This window comes from Oryza glaberrima, chromosome 12 (genome assembly GCF_000147395.1).
Source record: "Oryza glaberrima chromosome 12, OglaRS2, whole genome shotgun sequence".
NCBI classification, from domain to species: Eukaryota; Viridiplantae; Streptophyta; class Magnoliopsida; order Poales; family Poaceae; genus Oryza; species Oryza glaberrima.
The window spans coordinates 3,718,695-3,737,443 of NC_068337.1; the positions used below are offsets into that span (position 1 = coordinate 3,718,695).

The 18,749-nt window shown below is 41.0% G+C and overlaps 2 protein-coding genes across 2 annotated transcripts; both read left to right on the top strand.

The window, feature by feature from the left end:
- The first annotated feature begins 1,103 nt into the window (after nucleotides 1-1,103).
- LOC127758111 (uncharacterized) lies at nucleotides 1,104-6,837 on the top strand. The gene is made up of 3 exons (XM_052283737.1): nucleotides 1,104-3,624; nucleotides 5,611-5,921; nucleotides 6,310-6,837. The coding sequence occupies exons 1-3, from the start codon at nucleotides 1,298-1,300 to the stop codon at nucleotides 6,654-6,656; spliced, it is 2,985 nt and encodes a 994-aa protein (XP_052139697.1). The 5' UTR covers nucleotides 1,104-1,297; the 3' UTR covers nucleotides 6,657-6,837.
- A 4,075-nt stretch (nucleotides 6,838-10,912) lies between these two features.
- On the top strand, nucleotides 10,913-15,985 carry LOC127758112 (O-fucosyltransferase 10-like). Its single transcript, XM_052283739.1, has 10 exons — nucleotides 10,913-11,441; nucleotides 12,143-12,215; nucleotides 12,318-12,385; nucleotides 13,004-13,092; nucleotides 13,535-13,732; nucleotides 13,810-14,014; nucleotides 14,100-14,267; nucleotides 14,601-14,768; nucleotides 14,953-15,143; nucleotides 15,555-15,985. The coding sequence occupies exons 1-10, from the start codon at nucleotides 11,040-11,042 to the stop codon at nucleotides 15,691-15,693; spliced, it is 1,701 nt and encodes a 566-aa protein (XP_052139699.1). The 5' UTR covers nucleotides 10,913-11,039; the 3' UTR covers nucleotides 15,694-15,985.
- Nucleotides 15,986-18,749: the final 2,764 nt, after the last annotated feature.

Genomic DNA, 18,749 nt, shown 5'->3' on the forward strand with positions numbered 1-18,749 from the left:
ACTTGAATATCTTGTAGATCTTCCATTCATCCAATGTATCATTTGACAATGTTTTATATTTCTCGTGCTTGGTTGTATGCCTATACTTAATAGTCACATCAAGTAGATAACAAATTAAAAAAAAACTGAAAATGTATTCAGGACAAACCTGTATTTTCAAACTTTGCTCCTAACTATACAAGGATAGATTGGATCAAACTTGAGAGCATGTGAAGTGTACCCAGGTGGAAACTTTTTGGCCGCTTGCGACCTTGCGTCCACGTTTGAATATGCCAATATGGGGCTCCCGACCACTTGACTCATAGGTGCCGAAAATCGTCCCGCCGTCCCGGCTCCATAAGAGCATCCGAGCAGCTCATCCAAATTTCATCTTCCATATTCCCATTTGGATGCTCGTCCATAAAGATTCCCACTCCATATTTTCCTTTCACTCCAAAGGATCATCTATACTAAATTGTCCATATTATATCATCCTATATTTTACTAATATCTTTCAACTACCATACATTTTATATTAATTTCTCACTAACTCTTCCTCTCTTCTACTTCGTATATAGGACGGGGAGGACAAGAAGGGCTGACGGACGGTTCGAAGGCGACGGGGTTGCGAGCCGTGCAGGTGCAGCATGGTCACCGGGCGGAGGAGTAGCGTGGTGGGAGGGGGAGGTGCGAAGGAAGGCACGGGCGAAGGGGAGGAATGGTGGAAAGTCGTGGGTGGCCAGGTAGGGAGGTGGCGGGAGCGGCGGTGGAAGGCCGGGTCAGCATCGGAAGGGGACTACTTCTTCACCAAACTCCCCTAGATCTTTTTGATGCCACCTCTCTACCTACCTTCTCCGACAGCTAGAGCCAATCCAACTAGAGCCACACCTCATCCTCCCTCTCCTCCTCTATCTGCCGCTGGCGCAAATGCTATGGGAGGTTGATCCGAACTCTGGATGGGAGCATGAGTTTGATCGAAATGTGAGGAGAGAAGAAGCCAATTTTGATGTTCCTCTCTCCTATTTAGTGCACGTGCTATTTTTGGCGTAGCCGATGGTATATCAGTTGTTGGCCGATGTGTCACCCATACGCAAGTTGGCCCAACGAAAGCCCAAAGCCCTTCAGGGCCCACCACTGCACCCTAAATTGCCATCCCAACCGCCGCCGCCGAACCCCACGCACCCTCCCCCCACTCCCCTCGCCGCCGTCGCCGTCGAATCGAAACCACCGCCATCCCGCATCCCGCGTCGGAGCAGCGCGGGGTGGGCCCAGATCTGACCCAGCCACACCCATCCCTGTGTCGCCGCGCGTCTCCGTCATGCGGCGGGGCGGCGGCGGCGGCGGCGGCGGTGGAGGAGGAGGAGGAGGAGGGGGTGGTCGTGGAGGTAGGGGAGGCCACGCCCGCCGGGACGCGCGGCCGCGTGATGACAGGGGCAGGGACGCCCCCCGTGACGATAGGGTTAGGCACGGCGACCGCCGCCCCCACGACTACCGCCCCCGCCGCACCCCGTCGCCGGGCCGCGACCACCGCATCCGCCGCACCCCGTCGCCGTATCGTGACCGCCGCCGCATCCCGGACTACCACCCGCGCCGCACCCCGTCGCCGCACCGCGACCGCGACCGGGACCGCCACGCGGCGGGACGCCCGAGGGGCCGAGGCGACGACGACCGGACTCGCGACCCGCCCCGCGGGAGGTCGCCGCCGCCGCCGCCACCGCCGTATCGCGGCGATGATCGCGGGAGGTATGACGGGCCGCCGGACTACATGCTCCCTGACCACCCTTCATCCCTGCGTCCTGCGAGGAAGGACGGCGAGTTCTTCGGTGGCCGGAGCGGTAACAAGGACAGCGAGTTCTTCGGGGAACCCGGCATGACACTCAGGGTTTGTTCGACGGAGATGGGAAGGACCAGCTCGCTGTATCTGGACAGAAGGTCGCCGCCGCTGCCACTGCCGCCGCCGCCTCCACCAGTGCGAGTGGCGTCGCCACCACTGTACACCTTAGTGCCACCTGCCGAGACTGGATTCCTGACAGGGGGATCGGCGATGAAGGCCGGTGAGAACTTTGGTATGGGAAGTAGCAGGTCGCTGCTTGACGGCGGCGAGTTTCAGTACCGTGACCGTTTGGATGATCCATATGTTGAGAGGAGTAGAGAAAGAGAGATCGACAGGCTTTATGCTGGTAGAAGCCTGCATCTGGAAAGGGATGGAGAAATGGATAGGCTTTACCCTAGCAAGGGTGTACTTGGTGCTGACCTTGCGCCATCTGCGTATGCTGGTTCTTCCTCATCTTTGCTTGCCAAGGAGCGGCCTTACAGAGTGCATGATGGACCTAGTTATGAGCCAACCAATGGATACGCCATGGAGGAACTTGGCAGGCTTTCTCATGACACCCTGGGACATGTAAGTGGCCATGCTCACAGATTCTCAGGAAGTCCATTAGAGCACGACAGTGGTCGTGATGGCAAGATATTGTTGGACATTACAAGACAGAAACACTCGAATCATTCTCCAAGAGATGCGTCCGTGGAATATGGAAGAAGGGATCCGGGAAATGCATATCTTCCACCAGAGAACTTACGTGGAAATGGCTCACAGGTTTCAAGTCCTAGTGTCAGGCGCATGTTTGGCTCATCATCTTTGACTGGCCGCAAGGATGAAAGGATTGACCACCAAGTGAGGCTGCCACTTAGGATGGCAGAAGATGAGGATACTTTCCATGGCATGCATGATGGGATGGAGCGTGATGTGCAGCACTCTTACCATGGAGATGCACTGACACGTCATCGCAGGACAAGGAATTCTGATCTGCGCTACTCACGTTCTCCTGAAACTGAGCGTCTTAAACATGGAAGACACCCAGTTCAACATGGGTATTCTTCATTTGATGATACCCATGAGTTTAGTGACCAAGAAGTTTCTCCTGTGGTTTCTAGAGGAAGACCCCGGAAGGCTATGTATCGTGATCATGTGACAGAACACTACCAAGCTGATGATAGCCCTCTAGGACGGGAGTGTTATGATGATGATGTGGATTCATATGACCTATCACCTCAGAGAATGGCAGAGCCTTATGATATGGTTGATGACCAAGACAAATATGATGCAAGATATGATTTGCCAAACAATCGTAATGTTTTCTCAAGGATTACTTTGCGAGATGACACCAATGATGGATGGACTGATGAAGATCAGGAAAACAATCATCAATCGAACTCAATAACCTATGGGCATTCACAAAACAAGCCTATATCTCAGAGGCTGTCCAGACCCACTGGCCACTCACTATTTGGGGGATTTCCTATGCATGGAAGAGGAAGAGGAAAAAGTGCAAAAAAAAGATTAAGATCTGCTCTTCCTCAATTCCATGTTGGATCTACACAAGGGGGAGATGGATTTGTTAGGCCAAATAAACGTTTCAAGCTGACAGAAGTTAATCATGATGACCCTGAAATGAGCCATGAGGATGCCCCAGAGGACGAGGACATTTCTATGCAGAAAGATCCTCCTGAAGGCTCAGAAGAATTCACTAAGCAAGTTCACCAGGCCTTTCTTAAGTACACAAAGCTATTAAATGAGAGCCCGACCGTGCAGAAGAGATATCGTGAGGCAGCAAAAGGATCTTTGTCTTGCTGTGTATGTGGCAGGTTTGTATTTCTTCATCTGTGCTAACATTCTACCACCTAAACAGTTCCACCTATGACTGGAATGGAGGACTCCTTGAAAACTCTATAACTTTATCGTACCTTGGACCTAGATGTTGCCTAGTCATGTTTATCTTACCTGGCCCTCGATCTTGTAGTTTAGGTTACAATAGCTAAATCATATTATGAATTTATGGTACTTGACTTCCACATGGTTCTACGAGAAACTTCAGGTGCCCTCCACACAGTGCATAGAAGTTAACCTTCTAGTTTAATTATAGGTCAAGTTATTTCTTGTATATGGTACTGTTAGGGTGAAATCGGACGATAGGGTAGTATGTGGCGGGATGATTTTGAGGAAATTTCATGTAGAGTTACTGCCAAGATTGTCAGTTCATGGTTCAATCAAGAGTCAGGCAATAAACTACCGCATGTTGGCATTTTTTATCAGCTTCAGGCACTGAGAGATTGATGCCAAAGATTTTGATCAGTGCAGAAATGGTCTGTTATATGAGTTGACCATTTGACAATCTTCCCTAATGCCACAGCCAATAGTGATGTACATTCTGTGGACTAATGCATTGCAAGGATTTATCAGGAAAAGATGACATGAAGAGTGTACAAGTGAAATATGGTTCTGTTGACTGATTGCTGCTTTTGGTTGCTAGTATCTGGGTCTGGGGCAGCCAAGTTTGTTTCCTGTTGAGGTCAGGAGCATACAAACCAAATTGCTGTTATGATTCTTTGGATTACCATAATCAAACACATGGAAGGCACAAAAACTTGTGTTTCCTTAATCAGGCAGAATTGTTATGTCTTTTTTCAAGGGCATTCAACGCTTGCCAAGTCGTTAAGGCTGATGGATAACATGTGTTAGTTTGCGAACTAAGACACAAACCAATAGCATCAGCTCTTGCAGTTTTACAGCATGTCACTTTTTTATATTCTGGCTAGAGAGTAGAGACTGTAGGTTGAACCAATTGCTGCGTTTGATGTTGGGTATTTCGGGTACACAGTACACGCTGCATATTTTGTTATCTTCTATTTTGCTCTTTCCATCCTGGTGAGTAATTTATGCTTGAAAATTCACTTTTGCATTTGCATTAGTCAATTCCTACTGTTTACAATATGAGCATTAGTATAGCACTGATAAGCTTCATAATGATTGGGATTTCATTTCATATCTGTAGCCTTTGGTAGGTATCAGAAACTGCCATTATTTATGCCTTGATATCTTCCTAGTCCTAATTAAATTGGAATCTCTATATTGAATATTACTTTTTATTGAAGTACCAATTACTATAGAAGTTTGTCAGCTAAGTGACTTAATGTTTATTTTTTTACTTTTAGCTTTATTTCAACTTTGTTTTATTACTCTTCTGGTTGCTAAGCATACAACAAACCTTAAACACTTGGTTTATTTTTCTTGTTCAAATCAGATATCGTTGATCTTTGCTTTCTTGGAGTTTGTTATGTGTCATCCTTTTTTGTTTTATTTTAAGCTTTAGACTTCTATTAAAATTTATTGCATGAAGCAACAGTTTGTTTTTGCTGGGTGCATGAATCAACAGTACTGCATTTCATTTCTTGAGATAGCTGAAGGTAAAGTATCTTCAATTCTGTATAGTTTTCCACCTTTACCATCTTAGTTGCAACAATTTGTTTGGCTGATGTTTTTGCTGTTCCTAACCATTTATTTTGTTTAGGGATACTAAATATTTGGAATATTTGCATTGCTATTTCTTATATACTCTTTTCTTTTCCACTATGTTTTCGTCTGCTGCACAGAAGCCACAGCCATGTTCTGCATAAACCCTTCTGAATTCATTACAATTTGTCATACATCATACTGCACTCAAAAGCATAATGGATACCATATTTCTTGTGTCGTACAATTCTCATTTCATTGAACATTTACATTGGATGTCTAACCTGAAGAACTGCTTTGTTTATTTGTTTTCTTTTTTGTTCCCTTCTTTCGCATAACAGTGTCCCAAGGAAGTTTCCGGACATCGATGCCTTGATATCACATGCTTATGATACATGCAAAATGGGTCTGAAGACAAAACATTTGGGGTTTCACAAGGCACTCTGTGTTATGATGGGATGGAATTGGCATGTTGCTCCTGACACTACCAAAACCTATCATTCCATGCCAGATGAGGAAGTAAATGCCATGAAGGATGATCTCATGTTGTGGCCACCAGTTGTCATAATACATAACAGCTCCATTGCAACCAAGGCAAAGGCTACCGATGCAAAGATTGTGTCGAAAGAAGAAATTGAAGGTGTGCTGACAGGTTAGTAATTCATTTAGTCCCAATATAATTTGCATTCTATCAGTCCCCCATTTATTTGTTTGTCCCTGGAGATATGCAACCTAAGGATCGTGGCTATCTAGCTCGAACAAACCATTTTTTTGGTCGCACGCTTCCTTGAACTAGTATGCATCTTCATTTATGGCTATAATCTGTTAGAATTTTTTATAAGATCAGCTGATACAGTGTGAAATCATGTAACTTCTTTTCCCTTGTAGATATAATCTGTTAGTACTTTTGGATAAGAGGAATGCTTGGTGTTGTATATCTGCAGTTTCTGGCACAAAATATAATGTTGAGTTTTGAAAATGCCCTCATGCTTTCTGTTATTCTTACTGTCCCTTAAGTTGACATTTTCTTCTGTATCCAGAAATTGGGGTTATATGTGACAAGGCAAAGATTAGCCATGGCAGACCAGCCAATCAGAGCGTGTTCCTAGTGAAGTTTCTTCCAACGATATCTGGATTTCAGGAGGCGATGAGAATCCACGAGCATTTCACCGCCAAAAGCCACGGGAAGGAAGAGTTCCAGCAGATCAAAGGTGGCAAAGGTAAGAAGGATGCTCCTGTTGATGAACTCGAGGAGTTGCTATATGCGCATATTGCAGTCGCCGAAGACTTGGGCTACCTGGATGAGGAAACAAAGAAGAGATGCCTGGTCAGGAGCAAGAATGACATTGAGGCTAAAGCAGATGCTACACTGAACTTGGATTCGTGAAGTAACAGCAACAAATTAATCTAGGCTAGGTTTACTGCGGCTAGTTGAACAGATCAAGTTATCCTACTTTTGCTTAAATTGTATGGCTGCTCGTCCACGTGGCTGCAACCTTGGAATCCATTATACTGCTATGGTTGAACCTTTATGCAATTTATCCAAGCCCTTGAGCTTTTATATTCTAGTTTTCTGTCATTTAATCGTTTTCTTTCTCCTGCACCTTCAAATTGGAGTTGTGATATTTTCCAGATCATGTAGTATTCTGATCCATGATCAAATGAATGGCACATGCACACATGATTCTTATGTACAAGTCTCCGTAATATCATTTTTGTTTGGAAGGGTTACATGGACCTGGGATGGAAAATGATGGAATGAAAATGGTTGATTACTGGCCAGAGATGTGTTTTCACTGAAAGAGCATCTGAAGGCCACAAAGTTGTGAAACTAGGTATTGGTAATCTAGTTTGCAGCATGAAAATGCTTCTGCCAATTTCCATGCCTGAAAATCGGCAGCTGTTATGGCATAGAAATTTGCTAAGCTGGAACTGGATTGTTATGGCAGTACTTCTATTTTGTCTGTCCCCAGCTGTATCAGTACAGAATAATCTGTGCCTTGAATGTGCAGAAACAACCAACCCCTTTTGCTATTTCTACGCAATACGAATTTCCATTGTTGCTACAATAACACTCTTCTGTAATAGTTGCCGTTCTCGTGTGCAGCTGCCATTGATGAGATTATGTGGAGAAGAGTAGTTGATGGCATCAACCAAGCAAAGCAAAGCAACCAGAGCTTTGAATTGTTGTCTGTACCGGTGCACTGCAGTGCCAGCCACTGACAGGCTTTTCGAGCAACGGTTGCCTCTTCGCCCGAGAGGACTATGCACGGGTATTCATGGCAAACGTCTTCTTTTTTCCTTCTCTTCTTCCCCTTCAAAGCTAGGGTGGGTGCCACTTTCTTTGTACACATTCACAAGTTCAAGATCGACAAGTATAATATGTACTAGTTGGGTTATCGTCAATGTCGAGTACTTCATGAATAAATAACGTTAATCCCTGTTTGAATGTTTATGAACGGTTGAAGATTATCCATGGCATGTTTTCTAAGCTTATAAATAATGTGATTTTTTTTAAATCCTTACTCTATATAGATTTCATGGAATACTTAGTTACTAGTATTTTTTTACTTCCATCCCAAATATAATAATCTATAATCGGATGAGATAAATTCTAGTATTACGAATCTGGACAAGGACTTGTCCAAATTCATCTCTAGAATATTCTTTTAAGGTAATAGTATTATGATATGTCTCATCCAATTTTAGGTTACTATATTTTAGGACGGAGCGAGTAACATTATAACAATTACTCCCTTTGTTCTTTTTTTAATGACGTTGGTTAGTTCACGTTATATATTTAGCGATGAAGGTAGTAATTCATTTGTTGTTACCCTTAAATATTATCACAAAATCAGGTAATCCGTCATCCGTTCATAAGTTTAATTGTTTATAGTAGTTCAGTGCAATATAACATCTTTTACCTCTTGGCTTCCATAGTTCAGTCGGAGAATGTATAAGGCTCCCATCGTTTCCTTCATTCAGCATCAGCCGCTATCAAAATTTGAATTTTAAAATTTAATTTTGAAGTTTTTTCATCAAAATTTATTTTTCCGCATTGGCATTTAAATCACCAAGAACATATATATAAAAATCTTATCTATAAATTATTATTATTATAGCTAATACGTCGAATGATGTATTATATGTATTTGGCCAAACGATGGGGGCCTAAGGCCGCGCTCTAAACAACTAGTTGAGCTTCACTATTCCTCATTTTCCGTTAGCACGCTTTTTAAACTATAACATTTTCTATATAAAAATGCTTTAAAAATCAAATAAATTTATTTTTTAAATTTCAATAATTTATACTTAATTAATTATATACTTTCGTGTTTCTCGTTTTATGTGTAGCTAATCATCCAAACCCAATGGCCGAAAAGAACACGGCCTAAGAGCAAGTTTAATAGTATGGCCAACTACTAACTCTAATTTATTTATAGCTAATCTAATAGCTCATTCATACAATAGTTACATACTACACTATTAATATCTGGTCCCACCTGTTATACACACAATGCGTCTTGAAGTCCGTGCTACAACTAGCTACAAATCTGTAGCCCGCTACTCTTCTCTCTCTTTATTTATCTCCTTAAAATATGTTTGCAGCTGGCTTATAGCCTGCTATTGTACCTGCTCTAAGCCTTCCCATCCAGCAACTTTTTTCCCCCTTAAAACTTTTGTATCACATCGAGCCAGTTCGGGGAACCCATGAGAATTTCAACTACTCTAGCTATTAACCCTTTTCAATTAGTACATACTATTCTTATTTCAGGTTGTGAGACTCGTTGCCTAAAGAATCGAAAAATGAATAAATAAAACTGGAACCAGATTCTTACCAATTGCAATATGAGAATTTCAGTTCCTGGAGAAAAAGCCCAGATGAACTCCCAAATCATAGGCCATCCACGTGGCATTCTAATTAACATGCTGTAGTTTTCAATCGCCATGGATGCGCCATGGATGGTGATTGCAGCATCTTAATTTGATATTTTGCTATGATGACACTATTAATTAAGGAAGATGGTTAGCAGCAGCAGATAGCTTAATTAGGGCATGTACAAAAGTAGGGTCAGATATAAGCTCTACGTTATCTAGAGACTAGCATCCTACAACAGTTGTAGTTAGAGACAATATGATCTCTAATCATTAATGTATCAAAATATTTTTTCTTACTTTTTTTTTCTTTCTTTCACCACCATGCAACCAAATTTGCTCTAATAAATGCTAAGAGTCGACTCTGAGCTGTTGTCATGCGTAACAACCATACTCATTTCTCTTTCTTCCATGTCATCAAATTTACTTGCATGGAAATAGTAATAAACACCGTTGTAGGTGCCTTTAGTGCTCCCTCCACTCCCCGGTAAGGCGACAATAGGATCGATTTTGACAGTCTGAAGGCTAAACACCACACGGGTCTTCCGTAGACCGTTGAAAGTCGCATCATCCGAGTCCAACACAAGTCTCCAAAAAGAATAAAAAAAGAAACTCCTAGTAATATGTTGTTTGGATTTCCTGTGCCAGTAATCTCTGGATGTAACTTTGTGTCCAATCTTCAGATCATTTTCTTTTAAGATACTATACAGTTTCTATAATTAAAACAAAAATAGAATTAGTTGTAGCTTTAGGATTTGTATCGGAATTATGGTGTATTTAGAGAGTCCCATCTTGAGATGCTATGTATATGGTGTGTTATTACAAGTTTACCAAGTTTGAGAAAACAAAGTGATGGGTATAACTTGATTTGTCATGGCCTAACATTTATTGCATCATGGGATAAGTACTTAGCCGGTAGTAGGTAGGCAGTTTCTTAAAGAGGAAATAAACAAGAAAAAATAGTTTCTTACTAGTACTCCATTAATTACATCATACTATCTGCATCTCAAAATATAATAGCATATAATAACTTTTGGCTATAAATTTAGGCATATAGTTGTCCAGATTTATAGCTAAAAATACTTATATTTTAAGACGGAGATAGCAGTTAGGCGATTATGTGTCGACCGATTTTTGACTCCAACAGATTGGATACATGAATATGCATTTCCATGGTGGTATTTGTGCAGGCAGTGGCAACATGCTTAAATATTAAGCATTTAAATATGACTATAAAAAATAAACTCGATTAATATAAAAATAAAAAGTTATACGAAACTCGTTCGGTTGCGCTGACCAGCCAACCATTTTCACGAAGCTGCTCTCTTATTTCTAAAATATAGTAAGAGATTTTAGACGGATGAAACATTTCTTAATACTACGAATCTGGACGGAGAGTAAATCATTAATTTATCACCATACTGAATTTACTTTCCAGCTTATTATTTTTCAACCATCCTTCCAAATAAACAAGGGTTGAAGGCTGCGTTTAGATCCAAAGATTTTCTTCAAACTTTCAAATTTTTCATCACATCAAAATTTTTCTACACACACAAACTTCTAACTTTTCCATCACATCGTTACAATTTCAACCAAACTTTTAATTTTGGCGCAATTTCAACTAAACACAGCCGAAATCTTTTCGATTCGCAAAATTTTTCCAAATTTTGTGAACGCGTTACTACCTTTTGCTACTTATTTTGTCAACACAAAAAATCCACGTTATAATAGCCACTTGCCCCCACATCTTCCGCCGGTTACACGCAGTCTCCCCTTTCCTCCACACGGGAGCTCGCCGCCGCCGCGGCGAACCACCCCGACCTCCCCTCCCCTTCCCCTTCCCGGCGCGCGCATCGCATGTTCCCGCGACAGCCTCGCGCGCCGAGCTGACGCGATGTCGGTGGCGCTGTACGCGCGTGGGGGTGGCGTTGGCTGCGGCGCGAAGGCGGCGGCAGCAGCGCGGCGCCCGGGGCGCGGCGGCGGTGGTGGGCGGAGGCGCGCCGCGGCCGTGCTGCTGCTGCTGCTCGCGCTGGCGTACGTGGCGGGGCTGCTCGTGTTCGTGCTTGCGGGAGTCGGTGGTGTCGGAGGGCGCGTGGAGGTGGGGCGAGAGGTGGGGGTGATGACGGTGGCCTCGCTCCGGAGGCGGCGCGCCGCGGCAGCGGCGGCGGCGCAGCCTGGGTCGGTGTACCGAAGCCACCTCGTGTTCGAGCGGCTCTGGCCGGACATCCGCGACGACGCCAGCTCCGCCTCCGCCGCCGCCTCGTCGCTGTCCTCCACTTCTTGGCGTCGCAGCATGGTGAGCGAGCAGAGCAGCCCAACTAGTTCTTGCGATTCTTGATTGTTTCTTGCCTTTGATTTTGGGTTCTCGCGATTCTTGATTGTTTCTTCTGAGAAACATTTCTTTCTTGTCTTTTGATTTTTGTGTTCTTGCTTCTTTGTGCGTTGTAACGCGATGGAATAATGAATCAGAAGATAATTTCGGGACCATTTCGTTTATTTTGCTCCGATTCATCACGGGAAAGATGCGCAATCTGTTCTTGTTTCGTGAGATGTGCACTTCTTGATGCGATTCTTCAGAAAAGAGAAGAAACAAGTTCAGTTCTTGATTCCTTTGTGCCGTTCTTTGTTTCTTTCCCCTTTTCTGGTTACAGACGATGGATTTTAGTGATCTCACATGCCTTGCGCATTATGATTTTACTGTACGGACGCTTCATTCTGCTTTGCTTGCTCATGATTAGATGTAGTACTTTTGTACTTTTGGGTGACAGCATTATGCTTGATGAGCATTTAGTCCATGATTTTAATTCGACCGGTGAATATGTGCATTCATAGTTACTGCAAAACCATTCTTAGGATGCTCCAAAATTGGGTCACTAAACCATCCTACTTTTGTTCTTCGTAAGAACCAACTTTTACATTTCAGACAGATTCCTGGTCCTATCCATTATCATGTAGTACTAATATATGGTAATATTTGTTTGCATTGGCATCGTGCAGTTGATGACATCGCACTATCAGAATCCTGGGGAGCTATGGATGCCTTGTGTCAACAGGAAGCTGATTCGACCAGGTTCCACTTTGTTGAAAACTACCTTTTTCTAGGTCTTGTGCCCCATAATCATAAGCACTGAAAAGGGAGAATTTTACTAACAATGTCTTGTTCACTTTGCAGAGTTGCCACCTTCAAATGGTTATCTCATGATCGAAGCGAATGGTGGTCTGAATCAACAGCGTCTTTCGGTGAGTTCTAGGATCATCTGTTCTGTTTATTAAAAAAAAAGTACTCATATATGATCATGCCTCTGAGTAGATAACTAGATATACGATTATCAGTATCTTATTTAAAAGTCTAGTGCCATATGCACCTTTTTAAGCACCACTAAATCTAGTTGGGTAGTCACATTATTGCCACAAGGTGTCACTCAACTGAGACGGCATCTTCAGCAACTTTGTGTTGAAGAAGTGGGGTTGTCACTAGACTTGGGTTTGTCCTGGAAAACTGATTTCATTTGAGACTCAGAATCTTCTAAATGTTTCTGGCTTTGGATGCTCCAAACAAGCTACTTAATATCTGTTGGCTAGAACCTGTCCAAACACGTCTGGGGTAGCTATCTTGGAAGTCCTGTAGGACATCTATGATCTATCCAGTGTGTTATACATAGTTTTATTTTTTCAGCAGGTTATATACTATCTGATTTATTGTTCCTAACATATTTCTATTCATCCAAAAAGTTTGACAACAATGCTGTGTTCTCTACCATTAACTCTTAGCTGTGACACAGATGATCTGACATTTCTGAACTTCTTGGAATCTTTCACATATGCTAAGTAATTATTAACACATATTTTCCAATGCAGATCTGTGATGCAGTTGCTGTGGCAAGTTTGCTTAATGCAACTCTTGTGATCCCAGCATTTCATTTTAATAGTGTTTGGCGTGATCATAGGTAACTATCTATTTTTTTCATTGCTTTGTTTCTTATTATGAATAATGCCTGTCTGTAGTTGTTTTCACTTTGAATTGCAAGCACATGTCAATCCTTGGGAAATTTTCTTGTGTGCACAAAGTTCATTATTGTTTAGATATACCGATTTTATTTGACATCCCAACTCAAGAAGCGCTCAGTACTTCTTTTCTTTTATATTCCTTTCTTCCAACAAGTTTTTGTTTTCCAGTGTAAGATTGAAGCACATGTTATTTGACAAGACAAATCGCATTCGAATAACACTTGATGGAATGCAAATTTGCCATCTGTCTATAGTCGCATTTGCAGTTTCTCATATATGCTATTTTACTTTCCATTTATGCAGTTCTATATATTGTTGTTCTAGCAAAGTAGTAAGCAGTTTCAGGTTGCTGTTGTGTTGACCTGTTCTACTATTTTTCAGCAAATTTGGTGACATCTTTGACGAAGACCATTTTATTGAGACACTCAAACAACATGTTAGAGTTGTGAAGGAATTACCTGTAGATGTTTTGACGCGCTTCGATCATAATATCAGCAGCATACCAAATATGAGAACTAAGGCCTATTCATCTCCAAATCACTATATGCAGAAGGTGCTTCCGGAATTGCTGGAGTTAGGGTATGGTAAACACTCACCACCCATGATAGAGAGAATTTGATTGAACATTGTTTCATTTTATTTTCTATTCCATTCAGGGCTGTGCGAATTGCCCCATTCTCAAATAGACTGGCACAATCAGTTCCATCAAATCTCCAGGCCTTGAGATGTTTTGTTAACTACCAAGCGTTGAGATTTGCTGGGCCAATAAGAGTTCTTGCAGAGGATATGGTTGAAAGGATGGTAAAAAGGAGTACTTTGACTGGTGGGAAGTTTGTATCAGTACATCTTCGCTTCGAAGAGGTTTTGATATGCTCTCTCCTGTGAGTTACCAATTGCATGTTTTCATTCATGCAACTAACCTTTTGTGTACTACTGTATTGTTTAGGATATGGTAGCTTTTTCATGCTGTACATATGATGGTGGCTTGAAGGAGAAAACTGAAATGGAAAATGCTCGCGAAAGAAGCTGGAGAGGAAAGTTTCATCGGCATGGTCGAGTGATCAATCCTGAGGCAAACAGAAGAGATGGAAAATGTCCTCTTACTCCTCTAGAGGTTAGCTTTTCCTTTCCATTCTTCACTTCTCATTTATTGCATAATGTTAAAAATTGTTGAGTCTAGGTTTGGCCTTTTAGCAGTTTAGGAGACCATCTCATGTGACTGACACAGTTGCACATGTGCACTGAAGCTTGCATCGCACACCATTATCTTAGACTATTTAATATGTGCCGCATCTCCTTTTTATTTTTTATTCATACTGAATTATGTAAGTGTGCTTAGTTGTTGAAACCTCAGGTTATTACCACCATGTGTAATTTAATTACCATCAAGTGAAATGCCTTTTTTTAAAGAACTAAAGATAATGTGCAACTGAATGCACTTGTGCAGGTTGGTATGATGCTACGGGGCATGGGATTTGACAATACCACCTCCCTCTATGTTGCTTCTGGTAAAATATACAATGCTGAAAAATACATGGCACCGCTTCGACAGATGTTCCCTCTTTTGGCAACAAAGGATACTCTTGCTTTGCCTGAAGAGCTTGCGGAGTTTGAGGTATTGTTAGCCCCCAGGAACTCTGTTTTCTCTTCAGAATTTTGATTGTATAGGCACTCATGAAGCTACTCACCATTTTAACATTTGGGTTTGTTGTGTTTAATGCTAGAAGCATTTGTTTAAGTGAATGACATCAATTGGATTATCTCCAATTCACCAACCTATTGTTCTCTGTATTCCACAGGGGCACTCATCTCGATTAGCGGCATTAGATTACTCGGTCTGTCTTCCGAGTGAAGTCTTTGTGACAACTCAAGGTGGGAACTTCCCTCACTTTCTGATGGGGCACAGGCGCTACCTGTTTGGCGGGAATGCAAAGACAATAAAGCCAGACAAACGGAAGCTGGTCTTATCTTTCGATGATCCGAATATCAGGTCAGCTTGGATCTTCAATTTGCATCATCACAATAATAACCCATTAACCTAGCAGGCAATATGTTTTAGTGATCAATGAAAGTAGAAATGTCATGGCTGTCACAAATCTTGCAAAATCAGCTTTCATTTTGACAGTCTGCTAGAAAGATACTCTTCTACACAATTAAAACTGCTTTTAGACAATATATCTGTTGACCGAAGACGGTCGGTGTTTCCTTTCCAACAATGTATTTGAGTTGACCTTAGCCTAACTTCCTCATTGTCTTGCAAACTAATTACAACAACTTCTTAGTCAGACTTTCACACACAGACGCACACATATTATTTAATAATCTCACTAGCTTAAGAGCTTTGCAATGTCATAAAATTGGTTTAGGACCAAACTGAAACACCTCTTTTCTACTACTGCAGATGGAATCGGTTCAAGCGCCACATGCAGGATATACTACACCATAGTGACATGAGGGGTACTGCATTGAGGAAACCCAATGATTCCATATACACCTTCCCAATGCCTGAATGTATGTGCCAGCAAGATGGGATGATGTAGGCCTTGTATGATTCACACACATACGACGACGAGGAAACATGCAATTTTGTACACTCTGTAATGATCTGTAGGTAGCCACCACCACCGTACAGAAGCAATCTTTGGCCGGGAATTTGTTGATTTCTGTCTGTAGATTGTAGAGAGAGGAGAGGGGAAAATTGGTTCTGGTTGTAGATATGATGAAACACATGCTGTTGACAAGGGACAGCCTGCCCTGTAAATGTATATGCAGTAAAGAAAGAAACAGAAAAGGCTAACAACTACAGTATTATAAAGAAAGAGAATTTCAAGACATTGTCATCAAGTTACTTTTGTCTATCTTGTACTAGACTAGTTAGTTCATCTTGCTCACACCAAGTTGACCATGAAGTTCACATGGTTTTGTTGCCAAGAACTGAAGCTAATACTCGTAAACAGAACTCCAGTAGTTGGTGGTGCTATAGTGATATGCTGCTGCCGCTGCCGACAGTTGGTGTTGGTACTGAACTTATTATTGAGCATTTGATGCGATGCGAATGGAGGAACGCTGTGAGAAACGGAGATATTCGACCAATGCATGGTGTATTACATATAAACGAAAGAAACAAATTACACATATTATGTGTAAATTGCAAGACAAATCTTTTAATTCTGATGGTGTCATGATTTGATAATGTGGTGCTACAATAAACATTTGCAAATGATAGATTAATTAAACTTAATAAATTCATCTTGTGTTTTACATGCGGAGTCTATAATTTATTTTGTTATTAGACTATATTTAATACTTTAAATATGTATTCGTATATTTGATGTGGTACATCAAAATTTTACAACCTCATCTAACCACAGCCATATATGTGTGCGTCAACGCGTCGAATCGAGGAGGATTTGGAGCTGGAGTTGTTGGTGAGGTGGCGCCTCTTCATGCCCCCTCGCCGGCCAACTACTGGACTACGGGAGCAACGCTTTCAGACTTGTGCACTAGGGCACTGAGACAGTGACTATTATAATGTATGGCACCGTTGATTTTTTATAAACATTTGACCTTTTATCTTATTTAAAAAGTTTATATAATTATAATTTATTTTATTGTGACTTGATTTATCATCAAATGTTTTTTAAGCATGACATAAGTATTTTTATATTTATATAAAATTTTTGAATAAAACGAGTGATCAAACGTTGGTTAAAAAGATAATAATGTCAGATTTGGTTTTGCCACGGTGAGAGATTGTGGACAAAGTTGTCACTGTTCGTCACTTGGACCTGGGCTACAACACGACGGGGCCTCGTGAAAAATGTTTCTCTTGTGTTTTTTGTGTGCCCTACTACTCTTCTACTGCTGCCCTGTGCTGCTGTGTGAGCTGGTTACAATAAGCACCATGGATTTTGTTTAGAGAAAAAAGAGTGACTCAAGTTTACCTATGGCATTTTATATATTTGAGTGTTTACCGTATAAATCCTAAAATTTCTCTTTAGGTTGTTCAGAACTTCAGATTATGCCATTTTAATCCATACCAATTTTTAATAAAGTTATCAAAGATGTGCATCCATTTAAATTTTTTTACCATATTTTAGATACATAAAAAATCTTGTCAAAACTTGTCAATATTGTCAAATTGTCAAAGTTTGATAAGGTTTATTTTGGCTATAATCTGAACAACCCCTATGCTCACCAAGGAGATATAATGAAATTAATAATTGAGCGAAATACATTTTTTTCTTACTCTATCTGTCCCTCTAAATATAAGCATGTGTAGGATTCAAATTTTATACGCATCCTTGGAACACAAATTTCAATGCATGTGAATCTAGATATTTTTAGCCATTACGATGGAGGGAGTGGATGTTTGGAGAAGAAATCGAATAAATTGGAACGAAATTATTTTTCCTTAATTTTAATCTTTACTAAATAACCTATAAATACATATACTCCCTCTAATATTCATATTGATAATCATGTAAGTATTTTCACCAAGGCCGAGGAATCATTAACTTCCTTATATTTCATTTAATGTAAGTATGTGGTGGGAGAAAAAAAAAATCAAGAAACGTACCTTGAAATTCGAATTAAATTTAAAAATATACTGTTCATTCTTTTTTCTCAGGAATATTCGAGATGCAAAATGTTTACAGAAATATACTGTCGATCTCGCACAATCATTACGCGAAAATGGCGTGGGCGTGACGTCGTGGGCGGTATCGCACAAGGAAAATGCAAGACCGCGGTCTCGTGGAATGGAAGAGCGGGACTGAATGGTCTCGCAAAATCAAACAGCGACACTATCCAACGGCTCCATTTGATTAGTGATTAATTACTTAATTAATAATTAACTAATAATAATTAATGATTAATTATCCTAATTAGTGATTAATTTCAGGATAATTAATCGCTAATTAAATCGGCATTGAACCGGTATCGATCATTGCATGAGCAAGAGCGCTCCGCTGCCGCACGGTCTCACGCGATACTGCCCGTGACGTTATTTCCACGTCACTTTTACGTAACGGTTGTGCGAGACCGATGGTATATTTCTGTAAAAAATTTTGCATCCCAAATATTTCTGAGAAAAAAAATTAAATGAATAGTATATTTTTAAATTTAATTCCTTGAAACTCTCCTATGCAAGAAACAAGAGGCTTACTATCCCAAATGCCTGCATGCATGCATGCAAACTCAATTTGCATACATAAATGCAATGATGCAGTACATATCAATCGATGGAACTAATCTTATATGATGATCAATTTGGAATATCTCTTTTTAGTTATCATGTAATAATTATTATGAAATAGAGGTAGTATTTAAGTACTCTATCGTATTTTAATGTATGACGCCGTTAATTTTTTTACCACATTTGAACATTTGTCTTATTTAAAAAAATTATATAATTATCATTTATTTTGTTATGACTTTATTTATCATCAAATACGGAGGGATTTTTTTATCTCATATACTACCAGCCAAGGTTATTGTGATATAGGCTGTGTTTAGTTTTTTTTAAACTTCCAAAAATTCCGTCACATCAAATGTTTGGACATATACATGGAGCATTAAATGTGGATGAAAAAAA